This window comes from Ruditapes philippinarum, unplaced genomic scaffold (genome assembly GCF_026571515.1).
Source record: "Ruditapes philippinarum isolate M1 unplaced genomic scaffold, ASM2657151v2 ctg2303_1_1_1_1, whole genome shotgun sequence".
In the NCBI taxonomy this organism is placed as follows: Eukaryota; Metazoa; Mollusca; class Bivalvia; order Venerida; family Veneridae; genus Ruditapes; species Ruditapes philippinarum.
The window spans coordinates 214,499-238,913 of NW_026856239.1; the positions used below are offsets into that span (position 1 = coordinate 214,499).

The 24,415-nt window shown below is 33.5% G+C and overlaps 1 protein-coding gene across 1 annotated transcript; it reads right to left on the reverse strand.

Moving 5' to 3' along the window:
• Window positions 1-974: 974 nt before the first annotated feature.
• LOC132745911 (heparanase-like) lies at window positions 975-23,768 on the reverse strand. Its single transcript, XM_060734922.1, has 13 exons — window positions 23,554-23,768; window positions 21,678-21,764; window positions 20,502-20,674; window positions 19,509-19,685; window positions 17,336-17,516; window positions 16,186-16,196; window positions 15,142-15,322; window positions 7,770-7,820; window positions 6,478-6,678; window positions 5,223-5,337; window positions 3,747-3,862; window positions 1,974-2,054; window positions 975-1,240 (listed from the first exon to the last, which is right to left on the reverse strand). The coding sequence occupies exons 1-13, from the start codon at window positions 23,754-23,756 to the stop codon at window positions 1,084-1,086; spliced, it is 1,734 nt and encodes a 577-aa protein (XP_060590905.1). The 5' UTR covers window positions 23,757-23,768; the 3' UTR covers window positions 975-1,083.
• Window positions 23,769-24,415: the final 647 nt, after the last annotated feature.

Genomic DNA, 24,415 nt, shown 5'->3' on the forward strand with positions numbered 1-24,415 from the left:
CTATGGCAGCCAGACGGACGGACGCCTGACAAAATGCGATCACAAAAGCTCACCATGTCACAGGTGAGTTAAGAAAATATTCTATACATAGCGTAACTTGAAAGATAAGCACTTTTATTGAGAATAACAATGTCAAATAATTCCCATTAACGGAAAAGACAACAATTGGTTTCCTGTGCAAAAATCTACTGTTCATGCTTATTGTTTGCAAATATATGAACAAATTTATTAAATTAGATCTTTGATTTGAGATTTTCACATCTGAGATTTCTACTTTAATTAGACATATTTTGACAACAAACAAATGTATTACTGTATTTTCCAATAGGTCATAGCACATATTAAAGATTAAGGACTTTGTGTTAAATAAGGAAGATGTTACAGATATTTTATAGCAAGATAATATAACAATATTTAGTCACACAAGCCTTCAAATTCTTGCAGTCTGTCAACCAGACTTTATGTCCTCTGCTACATTGTATTATGAATACTTTCTGATGATGCTACTAGAGCGAACAATGATCAAACCCCCCAATTAAAATGCTGGGATTGCCCCAAATTTTCCCCAAAAGGTCCCCCAAGAAAAAAAAGGGTTCCCTTTTGGGGATAATGTTGTAAGTCACTTCCCCCAAATTTAAAAATTTTTGGAAATCCCCTTTCTCGAAAAAAATAAAAAAATTGGTAAAAATTGCAAGCTGATTTTTGGTTTCCCAAAAACTGGTGACATCGGGGTACAAAAAGACAAGTAAAATAATTTTTAAATTTGGTGAAGAGGTAAAAAAATGTAAAAATAGCCCCAGTTAAAAAATTTATTTCACATACACAAGGTAATTCAGCCCTTTGGTGAAATAGCCCAAATAAAATACCCCTATACTGGTAAATTTTAGATAAAGTCAATATTTTTTACGGGTTTTGATATGGGCCCAAGTCAAAAATTTTATATGGGTGAGATAAAAGAAGTCAAGTTTTCTATAATATTGACATAGACAAGTTAATATTTATAATGGGACATTGTCCAGTCAATATCACCTCTAGCAATTTGAGAAGTCAACATTTACAAGTATCAGGAGGTTGGTTCACTGTTTACATGCACACAGGTAGCTGAGCATCTGGTAAGACAATGAAACTATATGACATGGCTGGAATGGAAACTTGAGACGTGGTTTTCACAGGACGTAGTAAATTTGGCAATGTTTTATCATCAACCATTTGTAGCTTCTCTCCATTAAGTTTTACATGCCTAAAACAGAAATGTGAAATAATAGGTACATGTAACTGATTATGAAGAAATGTTACAATTCACTTCTTCCATTTTACCCTTCTGGACAAACAAAATATATAATGTAAATATAGCACATGATTTGACATACATGTAAATCACCTGATACAGAAAAAAAAGAGATAAACAAAGGGATCAAAACTAGAAATATCATGAAATCTGTAATTTAAAGAAGAACTAATCTATACAACAGGACCAGTATTAAAAGGTCTAACAATAACAAGAGTTTAACAAATAAATTATGAACCTGAATGATTCTCAAATGAAAGTCACACATATATCTTATACTGTTTCCATGTTAATGGTACACACTATGATAACAAATGGACATATAAACTATGAAGCAAGGTAAAAAACTTCAAAGAAATTCTTCTCATTCATAAATACTCCATTATTATTCTTAAGCTATAAATCTTTCCTCTTCAATTTTTATGCAACCAAACTTGAATTTTTTTATGATACCAAACATTGTATTTAAAGATTAAGACAGAAAGGCTTTCTCCCTCTCCCTGACAATGAAGCTACAACAACAACAACAATAATTATGTTGTTCTTTTATATACTAAACCCCAGAATAAAATCTATATTCTCCTTTCCTTGAAGAATGCCTTTTATCCCTAAAATACAAAGGCATTTTTCTTGATTTTGTTTGAATATTTAAAGAATAGAACAAAAATATCAAAGCCTTACTTACTTAGATAATATACTATTTCCTCCTGGGAGGGAAAATTTAAACATGCCCCCTGTGTGTTTTTTAGCAAAGTCTTTGGGAGATCTTTTAAATAACTGGAAAACTGGGCTAAGTTCTAAACCCTAAAAATGTTTACACTACCACGGGGTAACCCTGACCTAAAAAAGAGAGGGAAAAATTTTTGGGGAAATTACCTAACCAGTTTTTGTACAAAAAACAAAACTTGGATAAAAGTTTTTTCATAATGAAACAAGGCCCAAAACTTAAGTGATAAAACTTTAGTTTTTTATTAGGGGATGGTTGTATCATTTTTCTAAAATTTGAAATGGTTTTAAATTTAAAATTGAAATATAATTAATATTTTTGGGTCCCAAATTTCACATTTTCCCCCCAAAAAGTCTTTAAGAGGTGAGAAATTGTTTGATTGGTAAAAGATATAAGGCTTTAATCAAAATCAAAAATTTTTGGGTTCAACCTTTCATACTTCCCTTGGTAATATAAGATAATGACACATATAGGGCCAAAAACGCCCCCACCTCCCAACTGGCCCCCCCCCATTCTTCATTTTGGGCATATAAGAAGTTTCAAACAAAGGATAAAAAAAAGTTACAATAAAATATAACAAGTTTAATTGACTGTTGTTAAGATTTACAAAAAAATTTAGTACTAGTAAGTTTGAACTGTAATTCTGGCAGAGCTATTAGGGGCCAGTTACACAGTTGGTCGTTCCCCAATCGGCCATTTAATTTTAAGTTTACTCTCTGTTATGAACGGTTGTCATGCGTGATTTTATTTCTGGCTTTCTGTGTAAACGGCCATCCTCGGTGACAGAAAGCAAAGTCAAAACGGGGTTGGATCAGTGATAAAATGCTGAAATACTATTGTTTTTATCGTTTTGTAAATGGAGCTAAATTCAGGCGTAACGCTGATTAAATCGTGTTTTGATAGCTAGTCATCAGGTGGTTAAACATTTTCCGTCAGATATAGCCGGTGATTCATATTTGGTTATCTTTGTCTGATCGGCGATATCGGTGATTAAGAGTTTGCATATCTTGTGATATAGGTTGCTGTCGGTTATTTGTAAAATATTTTCACTGATCAAGAATTTTAAACATGTTTTAAAATCCCAATCTGTAATTTTTCACAGATAAAACTTATCTTTCCCCAATAGCAGTTGATGGGTGGAAAACAGGTGACCAATAGGTAATATCGGTGTTAAATATGTCCACTCCATAATTTGGCTAAAAAAACTACCAATCAATCACCGATGGCTCTGTGTAACTGGGGTGTTTAAGGCACATTATGCCTCAGAAATTCATACTTTTGAAAATTCTTTACAATAATCAAACATGTGTTTAAAGATTTTAATAATGGACTTGAAGTATGTTAGATGTTTAACAATTGAAAAAGGTAGCCCTGAACATATACATGTAGTTATGTGTTGTAACTGTAGCAAAATGTAAACACTTAGTATTTTGACTTCCATACAAAATGCTGATTCACTATAATTATAACGATTGCTAACAGAGAAAAAAGTAGCAGAAGATAGATTATGAATATAGCTAATAGGTAATCTCTTGGAAACAAAAATAAAAAGCTTTTTGGAAATAAAACTGATAGCATTTCTGAGGTATAATAGGCCTTCAACTTGACTTCTTGTTTGATGCAACGAGACCAATTAACAATAAATATTAATTTTGAAATAACTTTTCAATTTTAATTTTAACTTTTCAATGGACTTGTCACCAACCTCTGAAAATATATGTATTTACTTACTTTGTAGTTTGTGTACAGTGAGCATATGCTCTAATTTTCCCTCTACTGTCAGGGGAAGTCACTCTCAACACTTTGTTACCAACAAGAAGTTTATACAACAGGGTCAACCAATAGTCCTAGTTTGCAAAAAAAAACAACATTAAGATGACAAAGAATCTATAATAGATAAAACTTTTGAAAAATATACCAACAAGTTTGTGAAACATGTACATATCCCCAAACAGCACATAATAAGTCATGTTTTAGCAACCACACAAGTCAAATATTAAACCCTCCACCAGATTTTGTTATGAAGGTCACATTAAATTAACCTTTGACCTAATGACCTACTGACCTCATTATCAATAAAGTTTATCTACATGCAATGACTAGTTTCTCCATCAAATATGATCATAACAGTATACTCTGACAACAACTTCTGTAACTTGAAGTACACCTCTTTTTTTTCCCCTCATTTTGGAGACAGGTATGAGATCAATAGCTCTTATGGTAAATGAATATTTCTCTCACATTGTTTATCTTTGACAACTCTACATTTTTATTTTTTTGAAGTAATGATATCTAAATTGAGAAATAAACTTTATGCAGACACACAGCTAACTGTCCAGGATGTAGAAAATGTTGTTTATTTGTGCTTGCTTCAGTTCTTCAAGGTGTATATGGCATCATATACAAGGTAATGTATAAATGGATATTTGTGCGTTACAAAAATTTTGTGAATGTCAAAAAGAGGAGATTTTGCTTGCGGAAATATTTGCGAAAAATATGAAGCAGGTACATGTTAAGAATATGCCGTGATTGTAATTGTTCTATTCAGTTGTTTAATACCCTTATTATTAATTATATAATTGTTTGAAATATACATTGTAAGTTTGATAAAGGACCTGATCACACATTTCTTTGTCATATTTTGAAACATTATTTTGTTATATGAATAACTTTTTGTGTTATTAACACATATATTGTTACATTAAATCATTTGTGATTTGTTAAGACCAAACTTAAACAAACAAGTATATGAGAAAAAATAATCTCAGTACCTGAACAGTCAAACTTATTCATGTAAGATGCTGTATGTAAACGGGTTTTAAATGATAGAAGAAAGTTTGCCTAAAAAGAGATAATTTTTGCATCATTAAATATTTACAAATAAATTCAATTCGCAAAAATCGCAAATATTTCCAAGTCATAAAATTAACCACTTATACAGTATTTAAGCCAATCAAATTCAAGAAATTTATTCGCATTATTATAAAAGTGTTTATATATGAGCCGTGTCACGACAAAACCAACGCAATGCGTTTGCGACCAGCTAGGATCCAGACAAGCCTGCGCATCCGCGCAGTCTGTTCAGGATCCATGCTGTTCGCTTACAAACCCTATTACAAGTAGCAAAACTGATAGCGAACAGCATGGATTCTGATCAGACTGCGCGGAAATGTTGGTTTTGTCGTGACACGGCTCAAATATACTTACAGGATGAGGATCGCATGTTTCATGGTCTAGTAGTGAGTAATTGCCTCCATAGAATGTCTGTCTGATGAGAGCATTTATACCGTCCCTTGCTGACATCCCTAACTTGTCCAACCACCTAAATAAACAAAATTAATAGGGCTGGGAATTATATTGGAATATTCAAAACACTACCAAATATTCGCACATTGAAAAACGAATACGAATATTCGAAAAAAAAAAAAAATTTAAATTCTAATTTAATTTTAAATAAACATTGTATTGTAACAAATGACGAGTAATTTCTACAGTTAATTATACCCTGAATGAGGTCACTCACAATTGAGAGTAATCATATAATACTCAAAGAATCCATAAAAATTTCTTATCAATTTCTCAAGCTACTTTCAATATCTGGATTAAACAAACAACTGTTTAAACTTAAAGACATAAAATTCAAAATCACCTCCCATTGGAGTAGAAAACATTAAAATGCTTTTCTTAGTGAAATAAAAAAGCATTTCTTTCAAAACTAATTAGGTAACAGAGATGTTTTTCCCTTTTCTTTACAGCCAAATAAAGGCTATTTCCCCTGTGCAAAATATGTATATTTTCCCCTTAAAAATGCTAATATTTTCCCCTATAATGCCATGCACATTCCTTACCAGCAGCTGACTTATATCAGCTAGAAAGACAAAAAGATGTCCCTATAAATAGCCTCTGCATGTTTAATTGAATCAAAATTGAATATTTTATAAAATGTGAGGGTATATTCCATGCTCATTGTTGGAATTTGACTTCCCTGTTTCTGATTTATCGCGCTGTATTTTCGCCTTCAGAAAGCCACAGGTTGTTTTGAAAATTTAAAAAAAAAATCACTGGGTAAGGATTAAAAAACGACAATTGTCACACAATAATTGCTATATAAAGAATCTTTCGTATCAACAATGTCACAGTGATGAAAGGAACAGAACGATTGAAACATGGTTATATGTATATGGATCCTTTATCAATTAAGGTGAATTGGTCAGTGATGGAAGATCCATTTCACAACAGATAGTCATGTTGATAGTATTAATCATTTTACACCTTATGAAATACAACCAATGAACTTTCAGCATTTGGACCACATGATGTTCCAATAGAAATCATAATCTGATTTAATCTTAATATTTATTTAGCCTTGTTTTCAGTGACCAAAGTAAAGGTTAGAAAGCACACAATAGACAGTTAAGAAAATTCAAATGATAAAGAAATTCTTTAAACCAAGATGACTTACATAAATGCAGCTACATATCTGTCTGACAGCCCTTTGGCACCACCCCTCCATGCTGAGCTAGTTTCCCCTAGCCACACATTGGCAGTAGAGCCAGCTGCCCTAGTCAGGTTCACCCCAGTTTGAATCTCTCCATATAGGATATTGAGGACATCAGGGTTGTAGAAATCTTCCAATTTAGCTATTGCCCCATCTTCATAATACCTGAAAGAATCAGAATACAGAATACCTGGTGACACAATGTGTTCAATGAAAACCTGGTTCCAAGGTTATAAAGAAATTCTATGAGCTTAAACTCAGATCTCACGTATCTGATTGGTCAGAAACTGCCACAAAAGGCATACTGACCAATGAAAATCCTGAGATTAGAGACTCGAAAAAAAAGTTTAATAACCTCCAGTCCTGGTCTAACAAACACAGCTCATAAAACAAGGTGCACTGCTCTGAAGTGAGCAATTATCACCAATTACTGTGACTGGATGCTACATAATACATGTTAAAAACCTTTTGCTACATTAAGAACATGGTTGTAAAAATCTAGTGCCTTGTGCCAAATAATGAACATTTAAAACCTTGATGTAAATCGAGATATGTCCACAGAACAAAGTACCCCCTAATCTTTGAAGCATAAAAATTTGGTGATTCCTATATAGCACATCCCCACTCCCTCCACACACACAAACTATGTTTGGTGGGGGTATAAACAAGTAGTCTGGTGTCACATAATGATTTTTATAACAGTGGTGCAATGTAAAAGGCAAGTGCTTATAAATCTGCACATAATTACATTGCATTCCCTGTGTAACAAGATGTAAATAAATAGGGTGAAATTAAAGCTATTATCATCATAAAATATTTCTGGAAACACCTGTTTCTATAAACTATATACATGTTCCTTGAAAATAATGTAAAAGAAGGTCCCATTATAAGAATAGGTGGTTTTCATCTTTATCTATAAATACTTCATGAAACTACAAATAAAAATAAACGAGCCGTGTCACAACAAAACCAACATAATGCGTTTGCAACCAGCATGGATCCAGACCAGCCTGCGAATCTGCGCAGTCTGATCAGGATCCATGCTGTTCGCTTACAAACCCTATAACAAGTAAAGAAATTGATAGCAAACAGCATGGATCCTGATCAGACTGCACAGATGCGCAGCCTGGTCTGGATCCATGCTGGTCACAAACCCATTTTGTTGGTTTTGTCATGACGCAGCTCAAATATACTCTTTCCTTAAAAAGGGTGATAAAGAACTATCTATCATATAAAAATAGGGGTGTGTTACTTACTGATGAAATGTTGCTGCTGTCACTGCATCCCCTCCCCCAGCACTCATGAAGCTAAAAATAGACAGTAAATGTCACATGACCAAATAGTACAATAAAGAGAGCCTAGAACATGTACGAAAATGTTTGATAAACCAGAGTTTATTAATCTTCATCTGACATTTAACAAGACATATGCAAAATTAATATCACAGACTAGCTTGCCATTAATTGGGAACAATACTTTAGTTTTAATCACCTTTTGCATAGACATAACATAATTTTGGCAGTACCCTGTACATAACTGTGACAAAAGTGCATGCACAGTGTACTGTCAAAATTATCTATTTTGTGAATTAATGTTTAGGCACTGAAGCTATCTCAGATATTGGTGTCATTATTTACAGTCTAACTTGCCCATGCGACCACGTGTATTAAGCGACTTTTGTCTTAAACGACCACTTTAAATTCCCCCCGATCATTTTCTCTCTATATCTTTAATGTATTAAGCGACTTTTGCTCAACGCGACCAGCGACCGCTAATTAGTCACCTAATTGAGATCAATCTTTTCATTAAACGACCACTTTTACCCGTCAAGTAATTGTGTTTTAGAGAACGCCACCTCGTAATGTCACAAGTGTCAACAATCAAAACACAACAAATACACGTGTGAAAAACTCTATTTCCCAAACCGTTTTAGCGTATGCAAATGAACTTAAGTATACCCGTGACATGTATTATCCAATAATATCTGATAAACAATGCAACGCTCCGCCCCTACTGAGATGGTGTATACGCTTCGCTTGTTGACATTTAGACTGCATTGAATTGACCTTGAACTTGATCAGCAATTAAATTAATCGTAACAATTAGATGTAGTTTGTTTATTTCAAATGAAACTAGAAATGTGTCCATAGGACACGGGTGCCCCCACCGCGCCACTGTTCTGTCAATCTTTTCACTAAGTCAAGGGAAATAACTCTACAAATACTTGATAAATTCACAAGCAAAACCCCAGGTGCAAATCTAAATATAATGAGCAACCTGCCCATAAGGTTTAATGACTATGTCAAATCCTTTTTGAGTAACTTGCGACACAAGTTGAAAATTGCAAAAAATTTCTAAGTGAAGGGCAATAACTCTAAAAATACTAAATAAATCCAGACGAAAATACCTGGTGCACAATTGCACATGCTGATCAATATTCCTGTAAAGTAACATGACTCTAGGTCAAATACTTTTTTAGTTACGTGTGACACATGTTGAAAATTGCAAAATTTTACTAAGTCAAGGGCAATAACTCTAAAAATACAAAAATTTTCCACACGAAAATACCCAGGTGCACAACTGCACATGCTGATCAACATTCCTAGAAAGTTTCATGACTCTAGGTCAAATACTTTTTGAGTTACGTGCGACACAAGTTGAAAATTGCAAAATTTTACTAAGTCAAGGGCAATAACTCTAAAAATACTAAAAATATCCACACGAAAATACCCAGGTGCACAACTACACATGCTGATCAACATTCCTGTAAAGTTTCATGACTCTAGGTCAAATGCTTTTTGAGTAACATGCGACACAAGTTGAAAATTGCCAAATTTTACTAAGTCAAGGGCAATAACTCTGAAAATACTAAAAATATCCAGACGAAAATACCCAGGTGCACAACTACACATGCTGATCAACATTCCTGTAAAGTTTCATGACTCTAGGTCAAATACTTTTTGAGTTACATGCGACACAAGTTGAAAATTGCAAAATTTTACTAAGTCAAGGGCAATAACTCTTAAAATACTAAAAATATCCACACGAAAATACCCAGGAGCACAACTATACATGCTGATCAACATTCCTGTAAAGTTTCATGAATCTAGGTCAAATACTTTTTGAGTTACGTGCGACACAAAAGTGAACAGACGGAAGGACGGACAAGGGTAAATCTAAATGCCCGCCACTAACGTGGGGGCACAAAAATGCACAACAGAAAACATCTTTACTAAAAGGGTTTTCGTGTTGGAGACAAGGAAAAACAACGGAGGAGTAAAAGACTCTGGAAAAAATGTCAAACATGTACGTAATTTGTCAATAAATATCAGAAAGTTATTTTTACATTTGCATCCATTTAGATTATTGTAGCGTACTAATTATTCAACATTCATATAAAAATGAAGTTGAAAAACATTCCCACTTCATAAGAAAGATGTCATTTATAAATTTTGACTTTTATATCATGCTGACTGTCTTAAGAGACCGTTTCATTAAGTGACCGTTTTGGGTGTTTCCCTTGCACGGTCGCTTAATACACGTTTGACTGTATATAAAGCAATTTCAATATCTATACAGAAAATGTTTATTTATTATAATTATTTCACATTTGTGTCATAATTTTTAAATAAATCAATCAAACTTACACTTTAATAATTAATATATACAATAAATGTATAAAACATTACATGCATAAAGCATAAACTGAATTTTAAAAGCTTTATAAAAGCAAACTAAGCAAAAGACTACATAGATACATGGTGCGCAACTAAAACTAAAATACCACAAAAACTGAACAATATAAATATCTATTTATAGTAATAAATCCATCAGAAGCTTCTACATGTATAAACCTAACCAATTCCATCACCATCGCAAATGATTTAAAAATCTAATATAAACTAGAAATGTGTCATCATGCCACGGATGCCCCCGCATGCAGCCAAAATTTCAAATGTTATAATATTTAGTTCCAAATTTGTTTGCACAAATTATTTTTTTCATTCTTAGTTCAAAGCCCTTAAAACTTTTCAATGTTAACACAAACCATTTTTATACAATGTTCAAGGCACTGAAATTATTCAGTCTTAACCTTTTAAAAACAGCATATTGCATATTTGTAGCCAACATAATGGCTATATACATTTCCACAAAAGTATGAGTGCTGAAACTGAAAGTTCAACATTCAGGAAAGATAAGTTTGTCTAAAATCATTGAACCACGACCAAATTCAAACTTAAACTGCTTATTCCTAAGATGTATCTATATTATTTTCAAAGTGAAAGGGACATAACTCTGCCAAAAAATCATCGAACCATGACCAAATTCCAACTTGACCTGCGCATTCCTTTGACATATCCATATGTCAATTTTGAGTTGAATATGTAACACTGTTGGGTTGATAATGAACAAAAAACTGTAAATTTCATATCATTTTCAAAGTGAAAGGGGCATTACTCTGCCAAAAATCATTGAACCATGACCAGATTCGAACTTGGTCTGCGCATTCCAAAAACATATCCATATGTCAAATTTGAGTTGAATGTGTAATATTGTTGGGGAGATAATAAAACGGAAACTGAAAATTTCATATTATTTTTAAAGTGAAAGGGGCATAACTCTGCCAAAAATCATCGAACCATGACCAAATTTGAAATTGACCTGCGCATTCCTTTGACGTATCAATATGTCAAATTGAGTTGAATGTTTAATACTGTTGGGGAGATAATAAACAGAAACTGAAAATTTCATATTATTTTCAAAGTAAAAGGGGCATAACTCTGCCTAAAATCATCGAACCATGACCAAATTTGAACTTGACCTGCGCATTCCTTTGACGTATCGATATGTCAAGTTTGAGCTAAATGTGTTGTACGCTTGGGGAGATAATGAACGGAAACTGAAAATTTCATATTATTTTCAAAGTGAAAGGGCATAACTCTGCAAAAAATCATTGAACCATGACCAAATTTAAACTTGACCTGCGCATTCCTTTGACGTATCGATATGTCAAGTTTGAGTTGAATCTGTTGTACCGTTGGGGAGATAATGATTTCATATTATTTTCAAAGTAAAAGGGGCATAACTCTGCCAAAAATCATCGAGCCATGACCAAATTCGAACTTGACCTGTATTTTCTCATGACATATCAATATGTCAAGTTTGAGTTGAATGTGTTGTACCGTTGGGAGATAATGAACAGAAACTGAAAATTTCATATTATTTTCAAAGTAAAAGGGGCATAACTCTGCCAAAAATCATCGAACCACGACCAATTTCGAACTTGACCTGTATTTTCTCATGACATATCAATATGTCAATTTTGAATTGAATGTTTTGAACCGTTTTTGGAGATAATGAACGGAAACTGAAAATTTCATATTATTTTCAATGTAAAAGGGGCATAACTCTGCCAAAAATCATCGAACCATGACCAATTTCGAACTTGACCTGTATTTTCTCATGACATATCCATATGTCAATTTTGAATTGAATGTTTTGAACCGTTTGGGAGATAATGAACGGAAACTGAAAATTTCATATTATTTTCAATGTAAAAGGGGCATAACTCTGCCAAAAATCATCGAACCATGACCAATTTCGAACTTGACCTGTATTTTCTCATGACATATCCATATGTCAAATTTGAGTTCAATATGTGCAAGGGTTATAAAGATAATGAACGGAAACTGATGATGACGGAAGGACGGAATGACGGAATGACGGAATGACGGAACAGGGTAACACTATATGCCCCTGCCATTATATGGCGGGGGCATAAAAATTTGTCAATAGACTATTTCCAGGTTTTTGTGTTGTTTTTTTGTTTTGTTCTTTTTTCTTTTTTTTTATTTATGTAAGATAGCAATACTTTGTGACCTTGACCAAATAACCAAACATCAAAAGAGGTCAAATTTTAAACAACAACATTTGAACCTTAGTTAAAGTGACCTTTACCTTTTAATTCAACAGGCACATAAGGCTGGGGTGGGGGTATTCAAATCAAGGTATATTGCCATTTTATTGAAACATAAAAGCATTTTGACCAGTTCCACCATTAGAAATAATAAAGTTAAGTCTCAACCTCAGTGTCAGATCATGACCTTTAACCTTTAAGCTCAAACACAACAAGGACTGTCTGCTTTCCACAGAAAGTTTAGAAACTATGACGCTTAGCATTAAGCTTTACAGAGCTTTTCAACGTCGAAAATTTGGATTATCTTATTTCTACTCCAAAATTTTAATGTAGTTTAATATACCTTTGACCAAGAGTTACGCCTAAAACCACATATTTTGCCCTTATACTGCCAATAAAATCAAAATCACCTTTCAAAATACTCATCTGTCCGCTTCTTATTTAACTGTGTGACTGATGGCCCCAATAATTCAGTATTTTCAAACTGTGAGTAACCTCCCAACAGATTGTCTAAAGTTAAATAGTCCTTGGCTAGTTGTGTAGCTTCAACCCGCCTCCCTACTTTATGATGATATGCATTTGGTTCTGAAAACATAATAAAAAAACTCCCTTTAAAATTTTAACACTTAAAAAAAACCCAATCTCATGCAAATGAAAGGATTCAACCCTCACCTGCATTAGCAAAGACTCTTCAGTTCAAGCAACCCTATACCCATCCCTATAGTTCTAAAATATAACCCTTAATTCACAAAACAACCAATTAGAAGGAATTGTTTAAAGACCAAACCATATATATTTCACACCAACTCACTAAACCAAGAGAACAAATAAAACCAAAAGATTAACAAATTGACCAAAAGGATCATGACAATATAAAAACCTTCGATTAAAATTCATTCCAAAGACAAAACACTAATCATATTTATCATGGTTCAACTTTATACTTCAAACACTCAGTGACAGCAGTGGAAAGAGATCATAGATAGTTGAAGTCCAAATATAGAACACCTGTCAATAAAGACTAGTATTTTACCTTCGAATTAAGATAAATGAGCCGCGCCATGACAAAACCAAGATAATGGGTTTGCGACCAGCATGGATCCAGACCAGCATCCGCGCAGTCTGATCAGGATCCATGCGGTTTGCTATCAGTTTCTTTACTTGTTATAAGGTTTGTAAGCGAACAGCATGGATCCTGATCAGACTGCGCCGATGCGCAGGCTTGTCTGGATCCATGCTGGTCACAAACCCATTATGTTGTTTTGTCATGGCGCGGCTCAAATAACTGTATTAAGAGGCATCATGACAGAAAAAAAGACCATAATTTACACATACAGCCTGTAATCATGTCAGTTCTTGCTGTATAATTCAGTTTATTTTTAATTTATTATTGTAGGAAAGTTAGTGAGGTGATAATGATAATAAAGGGATTGTTAGTGTTTCTGGTGTATAGAGCATGATCTAGATATGTATAATATATAATATACAACATTCAAAATAAGCATTTCTATATAGTCATTCCCAATGAAGTATAAAAAGCCTTAAAAAGTACTTCTTTCATTTTAAAAGTTTATCAATTTTTTTTAAACATGTATGTAATCAAGTTTCTTTAAAATAATCTGTATGTTACATAGGTCTAGCATCACTGAGTCAATGTCTGACTTAAATGTTTAAAAATAAATTGCCAGAAGTGAAATATCAAGAAAAAAATGCAATTTTCAAGGCTTTTTCTCAAAAAATATTAATTTCTTTATGATCAAAATCTCAAAAATCTGATAAACAGAGTTTCAAATGCCCACATAATTTGTTTTATTATATACTTAAAATGAAATATTGAGAAATATTGATGAAATAAAATGTGTATTTTCATTTTCCGTATTTTCACTGTAAAAATTTATTTTTCACTGCAGTGAAACATATTTTCCGTTTTTTCTTTGGTGTCTTGCCGGACTACTTTCTTTTTAATTCTGCCAGTACACAAAATTTAAGGGAAAGTCTTTTAAATTTTAATTTCAAAAAAGAGAAAAATGTATATAATAAACAGAAAATTCAAGTTTTTTCTATAAATACATGATTTATTTTCATCTTGTGGCTTGAAAATTACCATATTTCACTCGTGGCTACTGCCACTCATGAAATATTTATTTTCATACCACTCGATGAAAATATAACATGTATTTATAGAAAAAACTTGAATATCCTCTATGTCTTTTTGCAATGTCTGAATAACAATAAATTGTCACAAAGTGCAGCAACAAGTTAATTCTTACATAATATAATTGAGCCGCGTCACGACAAAACCAACATAATGGGTTTGCGACCAGCATGGATCCGCGCAGTCTGATCAGGATCCATGCTGTTCGCTAACAAATCCAATAACAAGTAGAGAAACTGATAGCGAACAGCATGGATCCTGATCAGACTGCGCTGATGCGCAGGCTGGTCTGGATTCATGCTGGTCGCAAACCCATTATGTTGCTTTTGTTGTGACGCGGCTCATATAATATAACTAGCTTTAATCCATAACTGCACTAAGGTGACAAAATACAATACAAGTAAAAGGAGCACATTATTATTCAAGCTTTTAAAATAATTTTAAAATTCTACAAAATGAATTTAGTCCAACTCTGTTTATCTCAGAATGAAGAGAAATGTTTTCTGTGTACTAGAGATTTTGTCAATTTTTGACTAGGCATTCACACAAAAATAACCTGTAGAAAAATCCTTTTCTCCAATAAACACTCATGGCTGCTATGGAGGGACCCATTATCACACAATTGCGGAAGGAAGGGTGACTTCTTACTATTTCTTTGAGATGAGCAAAGTCTTTCGCCAGTTGCTCCGGAGGTACAAGTTTATGTTTTATGATATAATTTGTATACTCGTCCGGTTCTATGAGAAATTGTAGAAAAAAAAAGAGAAGCATTATCAATACTGTATTCAATTAATTGAAAAATAAAAAGGAATGAGCCGCGCCATGACAAAACCAACATAATGCGTTTACGACCAGCATGGATCCAGAATAGACTGCATGGGTCCATGCTGTTCACTATCAGTTTCTCTACTTGTTATACGGTTTGCAAGCGAACAGCATGGATCCTGATCAGACTGCACGGATGCGTAGACTGGTCTGGATCCATGCTGGTCCAAAACGCATTGTGTTGGTTTTGTCATGGCGTGGCTCAAATTTTGTTTTGTACCAATGTCATATGTAACTTTGACCAGAAACACAATTTCTACTGCTCTCTCATATATTTAAAGAAAGTGTTAGTTCAATGGTAACAAGAGCAATAAGTGATCACATGTGTCGCCTTATGATAGCCAATTGCATGTTGCAGCTACTGTGTAGCAGGAGACACAAAATTCAATAACAGGGCAAAACCAATCAATCCTGTAAGGTTTCATTGAAAATGAATAGGTGTTATAAGAGGAGTAGTTCAGACAAATTTTTTTAAAAAATCATCAAAGGGCCATTACTCTGACAAAAATCATTGAACCGAAAATGCTGATAATATGCAAAACTAGTCTTGATATTGACATTTCCTGTATAATTTGGATGAAATTGCACCAGTAGTTTTTGAGGAGTAGTCCGGACAAATTTTGTGATGGATCGACAGATGTGTTTTTACGAACGGACAGACAGACGGCAGAGAAGTGTTCCCTACATATATATATAATAGAAACAAAAATGGTAAAGGCAATTTCAGAGATATATGACAGGAGTACAGAGATGTGAAAAAATATCATAAAATTACCACATTCAAAGCTATAGTTGATGACATCAAACTAACATAAGCCTTAAGAAAGTTCTTAAAAAATTCTTACAATAAAACAAATTAACAATTAAACACTTATAAGTGAGTTTCTCAATTATCAATCAATTTTTGTGCCCCAACTAAAGGGGGGGGGGGGGAGTAATTAGATTTACCCTTGTCTGTCTGTCAGTCTGTCCATCCATCCACTCTCATTTTGCATCACACATAGCTCAAAAAGTATTTGACCTAGAGTCATGAAACTTAATAGGAATATTGCTTAGCATGTGAAGTTGTGCACCTGGGGTTTCGCTTGTGGATTTATTCTGTTTTGTCAGAGTTATTACCCTTGACTTAGTAAAAATTTCCAATTTTCCACTTGTGTTGTACAAAGCTCAAAAAATATTTGACCTAGGTACCAACTTTTCAAGGCTTTTTAGTTTTATATTATATACTTTTTCTAACTAAGCAAACTATACTAATAAATAAGTGCTATATTTAACCTATTGGAAAACAAAAGTGATAAGCCTTTGCCACCAGTTTAGAGCCAGACCATATTGCACATTCATACACCCTGAACTGGCTCTATACTGTTGCTAGCTCAAATTTTGTACATGTATTTTGATATTCAAAGCAAATGGAAAGATGGACATTATACAAATTCAAATGTAAAGGTTTAGAAATTTAACTATTGATACAACTAAACTTTCTGCAATAAAAATTGTGTCTGTTAATCAAAGCATTAAAGGAACTCCCCTGAGGTATGAAAGCCTAAAAACATCAAATTTGAATTTCTATATATAGATCAACTAGGGCATTTAAAACAGAAAGATATGCAAAGGATAAGTAAGAAATATACTCAAAATAAATTGAAAAGCATATTTTTTGTGCTATTTTTAGCCCGAGATGAGTTAAAAGCGATTTTTGATCATTTTTTGCAATTATAATACTTATTAAGGAAAAACGGAGAAAAAGAATAATTTTGCACACAAGTTCATGGTCTAGAACTACATGTACATCAAATGGTACATTTATCATTAAAAATTATCACCAGTCCCTTTATGTCAAAAATCCTCAGTGGAGTCCCTTTAATTTCAGAGATTTGCTGTCTATATATATGTATATCTATGAATCATCTATCACAACATTTAACCTGTAGAAAAATCCTTTTTTTATGTAATCAGTCATAGAAGCTAGGGCAGGGCCCATTAACACACAATTGCGAAAGGAAGGGTGACGTCTAACGAGTTCCCGTAGATGAGCATAGTCTTTCGCCAGTTGCTCTGGAGGAACAAGTTTATGTTTTATCACCGCACCTGTATACTCGTCTGGTTCTATGAGAATTTTGGAAAAAGAAGCAGACCATCAATCTATTTCTACCTCATTCTAAATAAGGTCTTAACTCACTACAGTGTTGGAGCAGTACCTCTAGAGGCTTTCAGAAATCATGATCAGAAAGTAGAAAAATATCACTTTTTTTCGTTGACTTTTTTTTTTATTTTTCATTCATTATCCTATATAAAATAGGTGTGAAGAGAAGAATTAGATCTCTTTAATTGCATTTTAGCGGGTAAAAATGCGAGTTTTTAGCATTTAATCGTTCAAGTGCCTCATTACGATGCAGGAAATCTGATTATTACCATCTTGATGGTTAGCAGAAAATAATTCAGTGATAACAAATAACCACCCAGCACCAGTTTGCTACAGGTTTCCCGACTGCTAGCATAATATTCATAACATACAGTACAGAGTTCATTTTTTTAAACTTTAAAGAAATCAAAGTAAAGTGAATTATCCCTTTTCCTGCTGTAAAGTGATTTAGCCTCTGCCACTAGTGTACAGCCAGGTCAATCTACACATCTGTATAGTTTTACCAAGCTCTAGATTGTTGTCTAACCAAAGTTAACTACTCTATTTTTCAGACAATAGGCTGCAATTTCTTCATTTTTAACATATTGGCCGCAGACTATTGTCTGGGAAATAACCCTTTGTATCCCCAAAATTGATAATGGACAGGTCCGAAAATGGAAGCTGGACAAGTCCATTTATGAAATTTAGCAGGTTTATGGCTTTAGGAGACTCAAGGGAGATAACTCTATTACAACAAGCAATTATCATAGTATTGCAAGCAATCCATAAGTCCCCTACCGGTAAGAGCCCAAGCAAAATTCTGAAGGGCCATTGGCCATTCACTTATGTTCCTATTTTAAGTAAATTTGTTGAAAAAGTTCTTTAAAAGTGATCACAGGAAACAGTTTTTATGTACAGACAGACGGACTGAAGGACACTCTAAAGTTATTTTTTAAACATCCCTGTTATCAAAATATAACATTTTTTAAAATCCTATCATGATTGAAGAAGTTGGAGTAAAAATTACCAATTTCTCAAAAAAAAAAAGTCTAAGTTCAAAAGGGGCATAATTCTGGAAATAGCCTTGCTAGAGTATTGAACACTCACAAATGTTGAGTGACAATAACAAACATTTATACGAAGTTTGAAGTAGATACATTCAGAAAAAGAAGTTATTAAAAAAAACAATGTTTTTTTCATGAAAATTTTAAGTTCAAGGGAGGTAATTCTGATAAATTTTGTGCTAGAGTTGTAAACCTTGTCACATATGATGTGGTTGATGACAAGCAACTTATATTTAAAGTTTGAAGAAAATACCTTAAGAAATAAAGAACTTAGAGTGAAAAAACTTAAAAACTAGAATCAGAAATCTTGAAATTCAGCCTATTTGTTGCCATAGCAACCAGAATTTTCAACATAGGAAGATAAAAAAAGGATGTGCATAATTTCCATACTGCCATCTACCCATATGTCAAGTTTCATAAACATATTTTCAGTACTTTTTGTGTTATGACTGGATCCAGGTTATGTGTAAAATTTGCCATATTTTCAGTCTATTTGTTGCCATAGCAACCAGAATTTTCAACACAGGAAGAAAAGAAAAAGACGTGCATAATCTCCATACTGCCATCTATCCATATATCAAGTTTCATAAAAATATTTTCAGTACTTTTTGCGTTATCGCGGGATCCAGGTTATGTGTAAAATTTGCCATATTTTCAGCCTATTTGTTGCCATAGCAACCAGAATTTTCAACATAGGAAGAAAAGAAAAAGACGTGCATAATCTCCATACTGCCATCTATGCATATATCAAGTTTCATTAAAATATTTTCAGTACTTTTTGCGTTATCGTGGGATCCAGTTTTGTGGACGGACGGACTGACGGACGGACGGACGGACAGACGGACGGAGGGTAAACCTAAAGTCCCCTCCGGTAAACCGGTAGGGGACTAATAAAAGAAATATTAAACTAACCATTGCCCAACTCCCAGCCTCCCATCTTATAACCTGACTGGACGGTGTAATTGATGAGTTCTATAGCATTGGTTGAATCCCAAACACCATCTGGTTTCCGTAGTAACGAGTTCAAGTCAAAGATGAGATCCCAACCAGCGCTTGATACAAACTTGTGTACTTGGTCATAAAATGATGCTGAAAAACAAACATGCAAAATTTACTACCATAATGCATGTGGTGATAATAACAATTTTATGTTATAATGCAGTCTGACCATTGGTTAGTGGTTGCTCTATCTCCATATTTTCAAACCGAGAGAAGTTTCATAACTATTTTCTTAAAGACTCGATGATTTTTGACTTGAAGTGACTGGAAATATTTGTTCTGCTCTAGCTCGTCCTAGAGTTCACGTCCTTCAACTAACCGTCATATAAGGAGTGAATTGAAAAGCAGTCATCATAATTACTAAGTCACTACTGCCCTTTTTATATATTTATAAATTTATGGTCTTCAATAATTTAAAGATATACTATGCTCATCTTTTAGTAATATATTTTAATCACAGAAATTTATTAAAATCTATAAAATTCTTAATGAATATGTCTAGTCTGAACAAATGAATAAACTACATGTATGTATGTGAAGCTGCGTTCCCTTTTACAGGTCAAGTATAGTTGGTCTTTTCTTAAAAAAACTGCCAGGTTATTTTCTAATGACAATGTATATTCATATTGTGATCAACTATAGTGTTTAGAATTTTAAACATAATATATCTACTTTGTGTGAAGTCAAAACATATTTATCTTATATTTACAAAGAGACTGTGTAGCAATTATCAATATGTTAAAATATCAATTTTGAGCATAGTAGATCTATATCTTTTAAGAACACTATAGAAAATCATTTAGAATACGGGCTTAGTAAATACTATGTAACTACATGTAAAAATCTATGTGATAAAAATATTATTAAAATGTATGTACATTTGTATGTATATAATTATTTATTTACCAGTCATAGTAAAGTTGACCAAAGGTTCATCATTATGGACCACATCTCTTTTTGTCCTTCCCTTTATACCAATCTCCTGAACAATTTCTCTTGTATTCTTGGTCAGCCATTGTTGTGTTTTCTTAACTTGGGTATCATATCTATGGCCTTGGCTAGTGGACAGTTTGTCATTTCTGAAATAAAATTACATGTATTGCAAAATCTAAATTTTCCAAAATTTATTAAAATCAACTGTAATGCAGAATATAAAGGTAATATTTAAATGAGCCGGTTCATGACAAAACCAACATAATGGGTTTGCGACCAGCGTGGATCCAGACCAGCCCGCGCATCCGCGCAGTCTGCTTAGGATCCATGCTGTTCGCGTACTAATCCTATAACAAGTAGAGAAACTGATAGCGAACAGCATGGATTCTGATCGACTGTGCGGATGCGCAGGCTGGTCTGGATCCATGCTGGTCGCAAACCCATTATGTTGGTTTTGTCATGGCGCAGCTCAAATGGAATCGCATTATCTACAATTTTGCAAAAATGTTCCCTTAAAAAGAAGTAGTCAGTCTGAAAACATATGATTCTTAATGTTTCCACCTACATCAGGGTTTTTTTCCAGGATTTTGGGAACATGACCCATACCCATGGAATTGGGAATTTCAGCGATGTTTCATTAAAATTTGGGAAAAATACACGACTTTAATTATGCAGTGATTCAATGAATGCAAAGAATCATTGTTTAGGATGGCATCTTCAAACATTTAAACACCATAAGGCATAACAGTGAAAAAGGCCTTCTTTTGAAAGATTTTAGAATTGGTTATTCAATATTTTTATTTAGTAACTTGCAATTGGGAATTTTTTCCTGTGAATTGGGAAAATAATGTACTATTTTCAATTGGGAATATGACCGAATGTCGGCTATAAAATAAGCCAAAAAAAATCCCTGTACATGTACCATTATTGTTAGTGTTTTATATTATTTCAAAAGTTTGTTTTGTTTGTAATATTAGACATAACCAGAAACAATGACCATAAATATATCTAACTAGTTGGTTTATACAAATTTATTTTAGTTCAATTGTGTTGGAAGCTATAAGCTATATTTCTAACTAGTTGACAGTTTACATGACTGGCAAATTTCAGGAAGCCTATTTGTGTTTTTCTAATAAATTCTACACATACTTGAAAATGAGAAAATCTGCCCCTGTGCCTCCCATTCTCATAAAACTTGGAGCTAAACCTGCAGCTAAAGTTATCACCCTTGTGGAACTGAAATGTTAAAAATATCAGTGAAGATTTCTCAAAATATCAAAGACAACATTCACCAACATTAAGTGTAATGAGTAAATTTTTCAAAATAAAGTCAATTACATGTTTGTCTAATCTTTTTTTTTACATTTGCAAAAAATGTATGGTAACTTTAAAGCAATGTCAGGTCAACTCATCCCATAATTTTGGTCAACTGGTCCTGAACCAGTCACCTCGTCCTGCTTGGTCACATGCTATCTAACATTATGTATCAGACAAAACAAATGGTATTATAATATATATTGCTTTTTTGTGCAAAAAAAAAAAATTGCATCAAATTGCATGTGTAAAGCTTTGATAAAATATTACCAAGACTGATAATTATGTTTGCAAAATTCCAATCAAGTACAAATTGACTTTTTCTTAACAGCACTAATAATAGGAAAAAGACCAAAATTCCCTTTATCCATTAAGTTCATTTGGAAAAGACATTGTCTGTCTAAAATTATCTTGATGTCTCTTTGACAAGTCTAATTAGATGGATACCGGGTCACTACCCCACACCAAAATACAAATCAAATTGAAAATGTCCAAAGAAAAGCAGCGGCAGCCGGATGGATAAAGCTAAATTATAGTCAGACCTCAGGCATCACGAACATGTTTCACTCCCTTAAGCTTTGAAAACTGGAACTCAGACGTATAGATGCTAGGTTATCCCTTTTCTGTATAATTAAACATGGTCTCACTCTGGTTGCTATCCCCATAGAATAATATGTAACACCACTCTCCCCCGAACATCACGCCATGGCCATCCCCTATGTTATACGTAATTTACAGCAACTTCAGACTCTTATAAATTCTCTTTCTTCCTAGGACGGTATACCACTGAAACCTCCTACCCCTTGCAGTTGCCCTACTCCCTACACCAGCCCCCTCTTTTTAACATTCTTTTATCCTCTTTTTAAACAACTAGATTTTTCACTTTTCAGGTGATTTTAACGCACAGATATGTCTACGACTCCCAGCAAGGGACCAGACCTGGGATAATCATTAATCGCAATCATTGATTTTTTAACTGATTTCATGATTACACTATAAAAGTTTTTAAAAAAATGTCAGCGACATTTGGTCTGACAAATTATGAAAATCAGTCAGACCGAATGAAAGTAATCAAAATCAAAGGAAAATTTGTGTTTGTATTTCTAAGACACTTTTTGGTTTTATTTTTATTCGCCGTAAAAATCGGCACAGTCCATACAGCGCATTGTCATCTCCTCCCTGTCATACACCAACGATTCAAGGTCCTGTTTCCATTTTTTTTCATTAAATTTTGTCTCGGGTCTATTCTTTTCATCCTTTTACTGCTGTTCTGCGCGCTCCTCTGATGTAGATTTTCGTTTTTTTTCCCCAGGTTTGGCACCTTTCGCAAAGCCATTAAATTTGTATACATGTAACAAGGATAAAAGCCGGACAGTCGAACCGATCCGGAATAAAAAATGGTCTTAATAGCAGGGTGGTCTTAATTTTTAGGTGATCTTAAGTAGGGATTTTACTGTGCATTGAATGTAATCAATTACTCGCTTAAAGTATGTGTAATTGTAATTTAATTGATTACAGAGGCAAGACTGATCAATTACGATAAAATCTAAAAGTAATTGTAAGTTAATCAATTACTGATCCATGACGTAATCATCCCCAGGTCTGCAAGGGACATTGACGGAAGATAGATAGAAAGAAGTTTATTCAAATTTTTTAGCATGCATATGTACATGAAAATGAGCAGAGTCCAAAAATGATTCAAATGTCATACTTCCATTGAAAATTTTCCCAATGGTGTTTAACTAATCCGGAGTCTACTGCAACATTAACGAACTTTGGATTAACAGTGGAATGTATTTTACTCGTATCAATCCTTACGCTTATACAGTTTGTATCACATGACATTAACGCAATAACGATATAAATGCTGAAATAAAACTTGAAATTCATTTTCGCTTTGGATGGAAGAATCATTTCCGGATTTGACTAAATGCCGTACTATCACGGTCCTCGTCTGGATACTGTCAGGTCAACTCGGCCCTTTGTCAAATCGGGCTCGACACCTTTCTTGTGCACTCTTCCTATACGGGTACACTCGTCTACTTTTTGGTCACCTCGTCAATATCAGCCATATGTATCAGGCGTAATAAAAAAGATTTAAATCGTTTATATGTAAATGAATAAATAATAATTATATTATATAGAGGATATTGAATGAGTGTAGTTTAAATTAATACTAAATTTATTGAACTCGTTGAATAAAACAATATTATGCTCGCCAGAGGCTCGCATAATATGATTTTATTCAACTCGTTCAATAAATTTAGTATTAAATCGAAATGAATATAATATTCTATTTATCACATATATAAAATAAGAACAGTAAACTGTTAAAATGAGTAATTTTTCAATGACGCGCTTACATTAGCGCGCTTTAACGCTATGATTTTATATAGTGCAAATGACGTCACGTCAAAGTGTTATTACACTAGTGTAATATCGTTTTTATTAAATGGCTTTATTACACTCCGGCGCCAGGGTTAATGTGATAAAATTAAGATTTCAACCACAGACACGTACTACGATTTCGAGACGTTTCGGCCCCAAGACATATCGGCCCCAAACTACCCAAG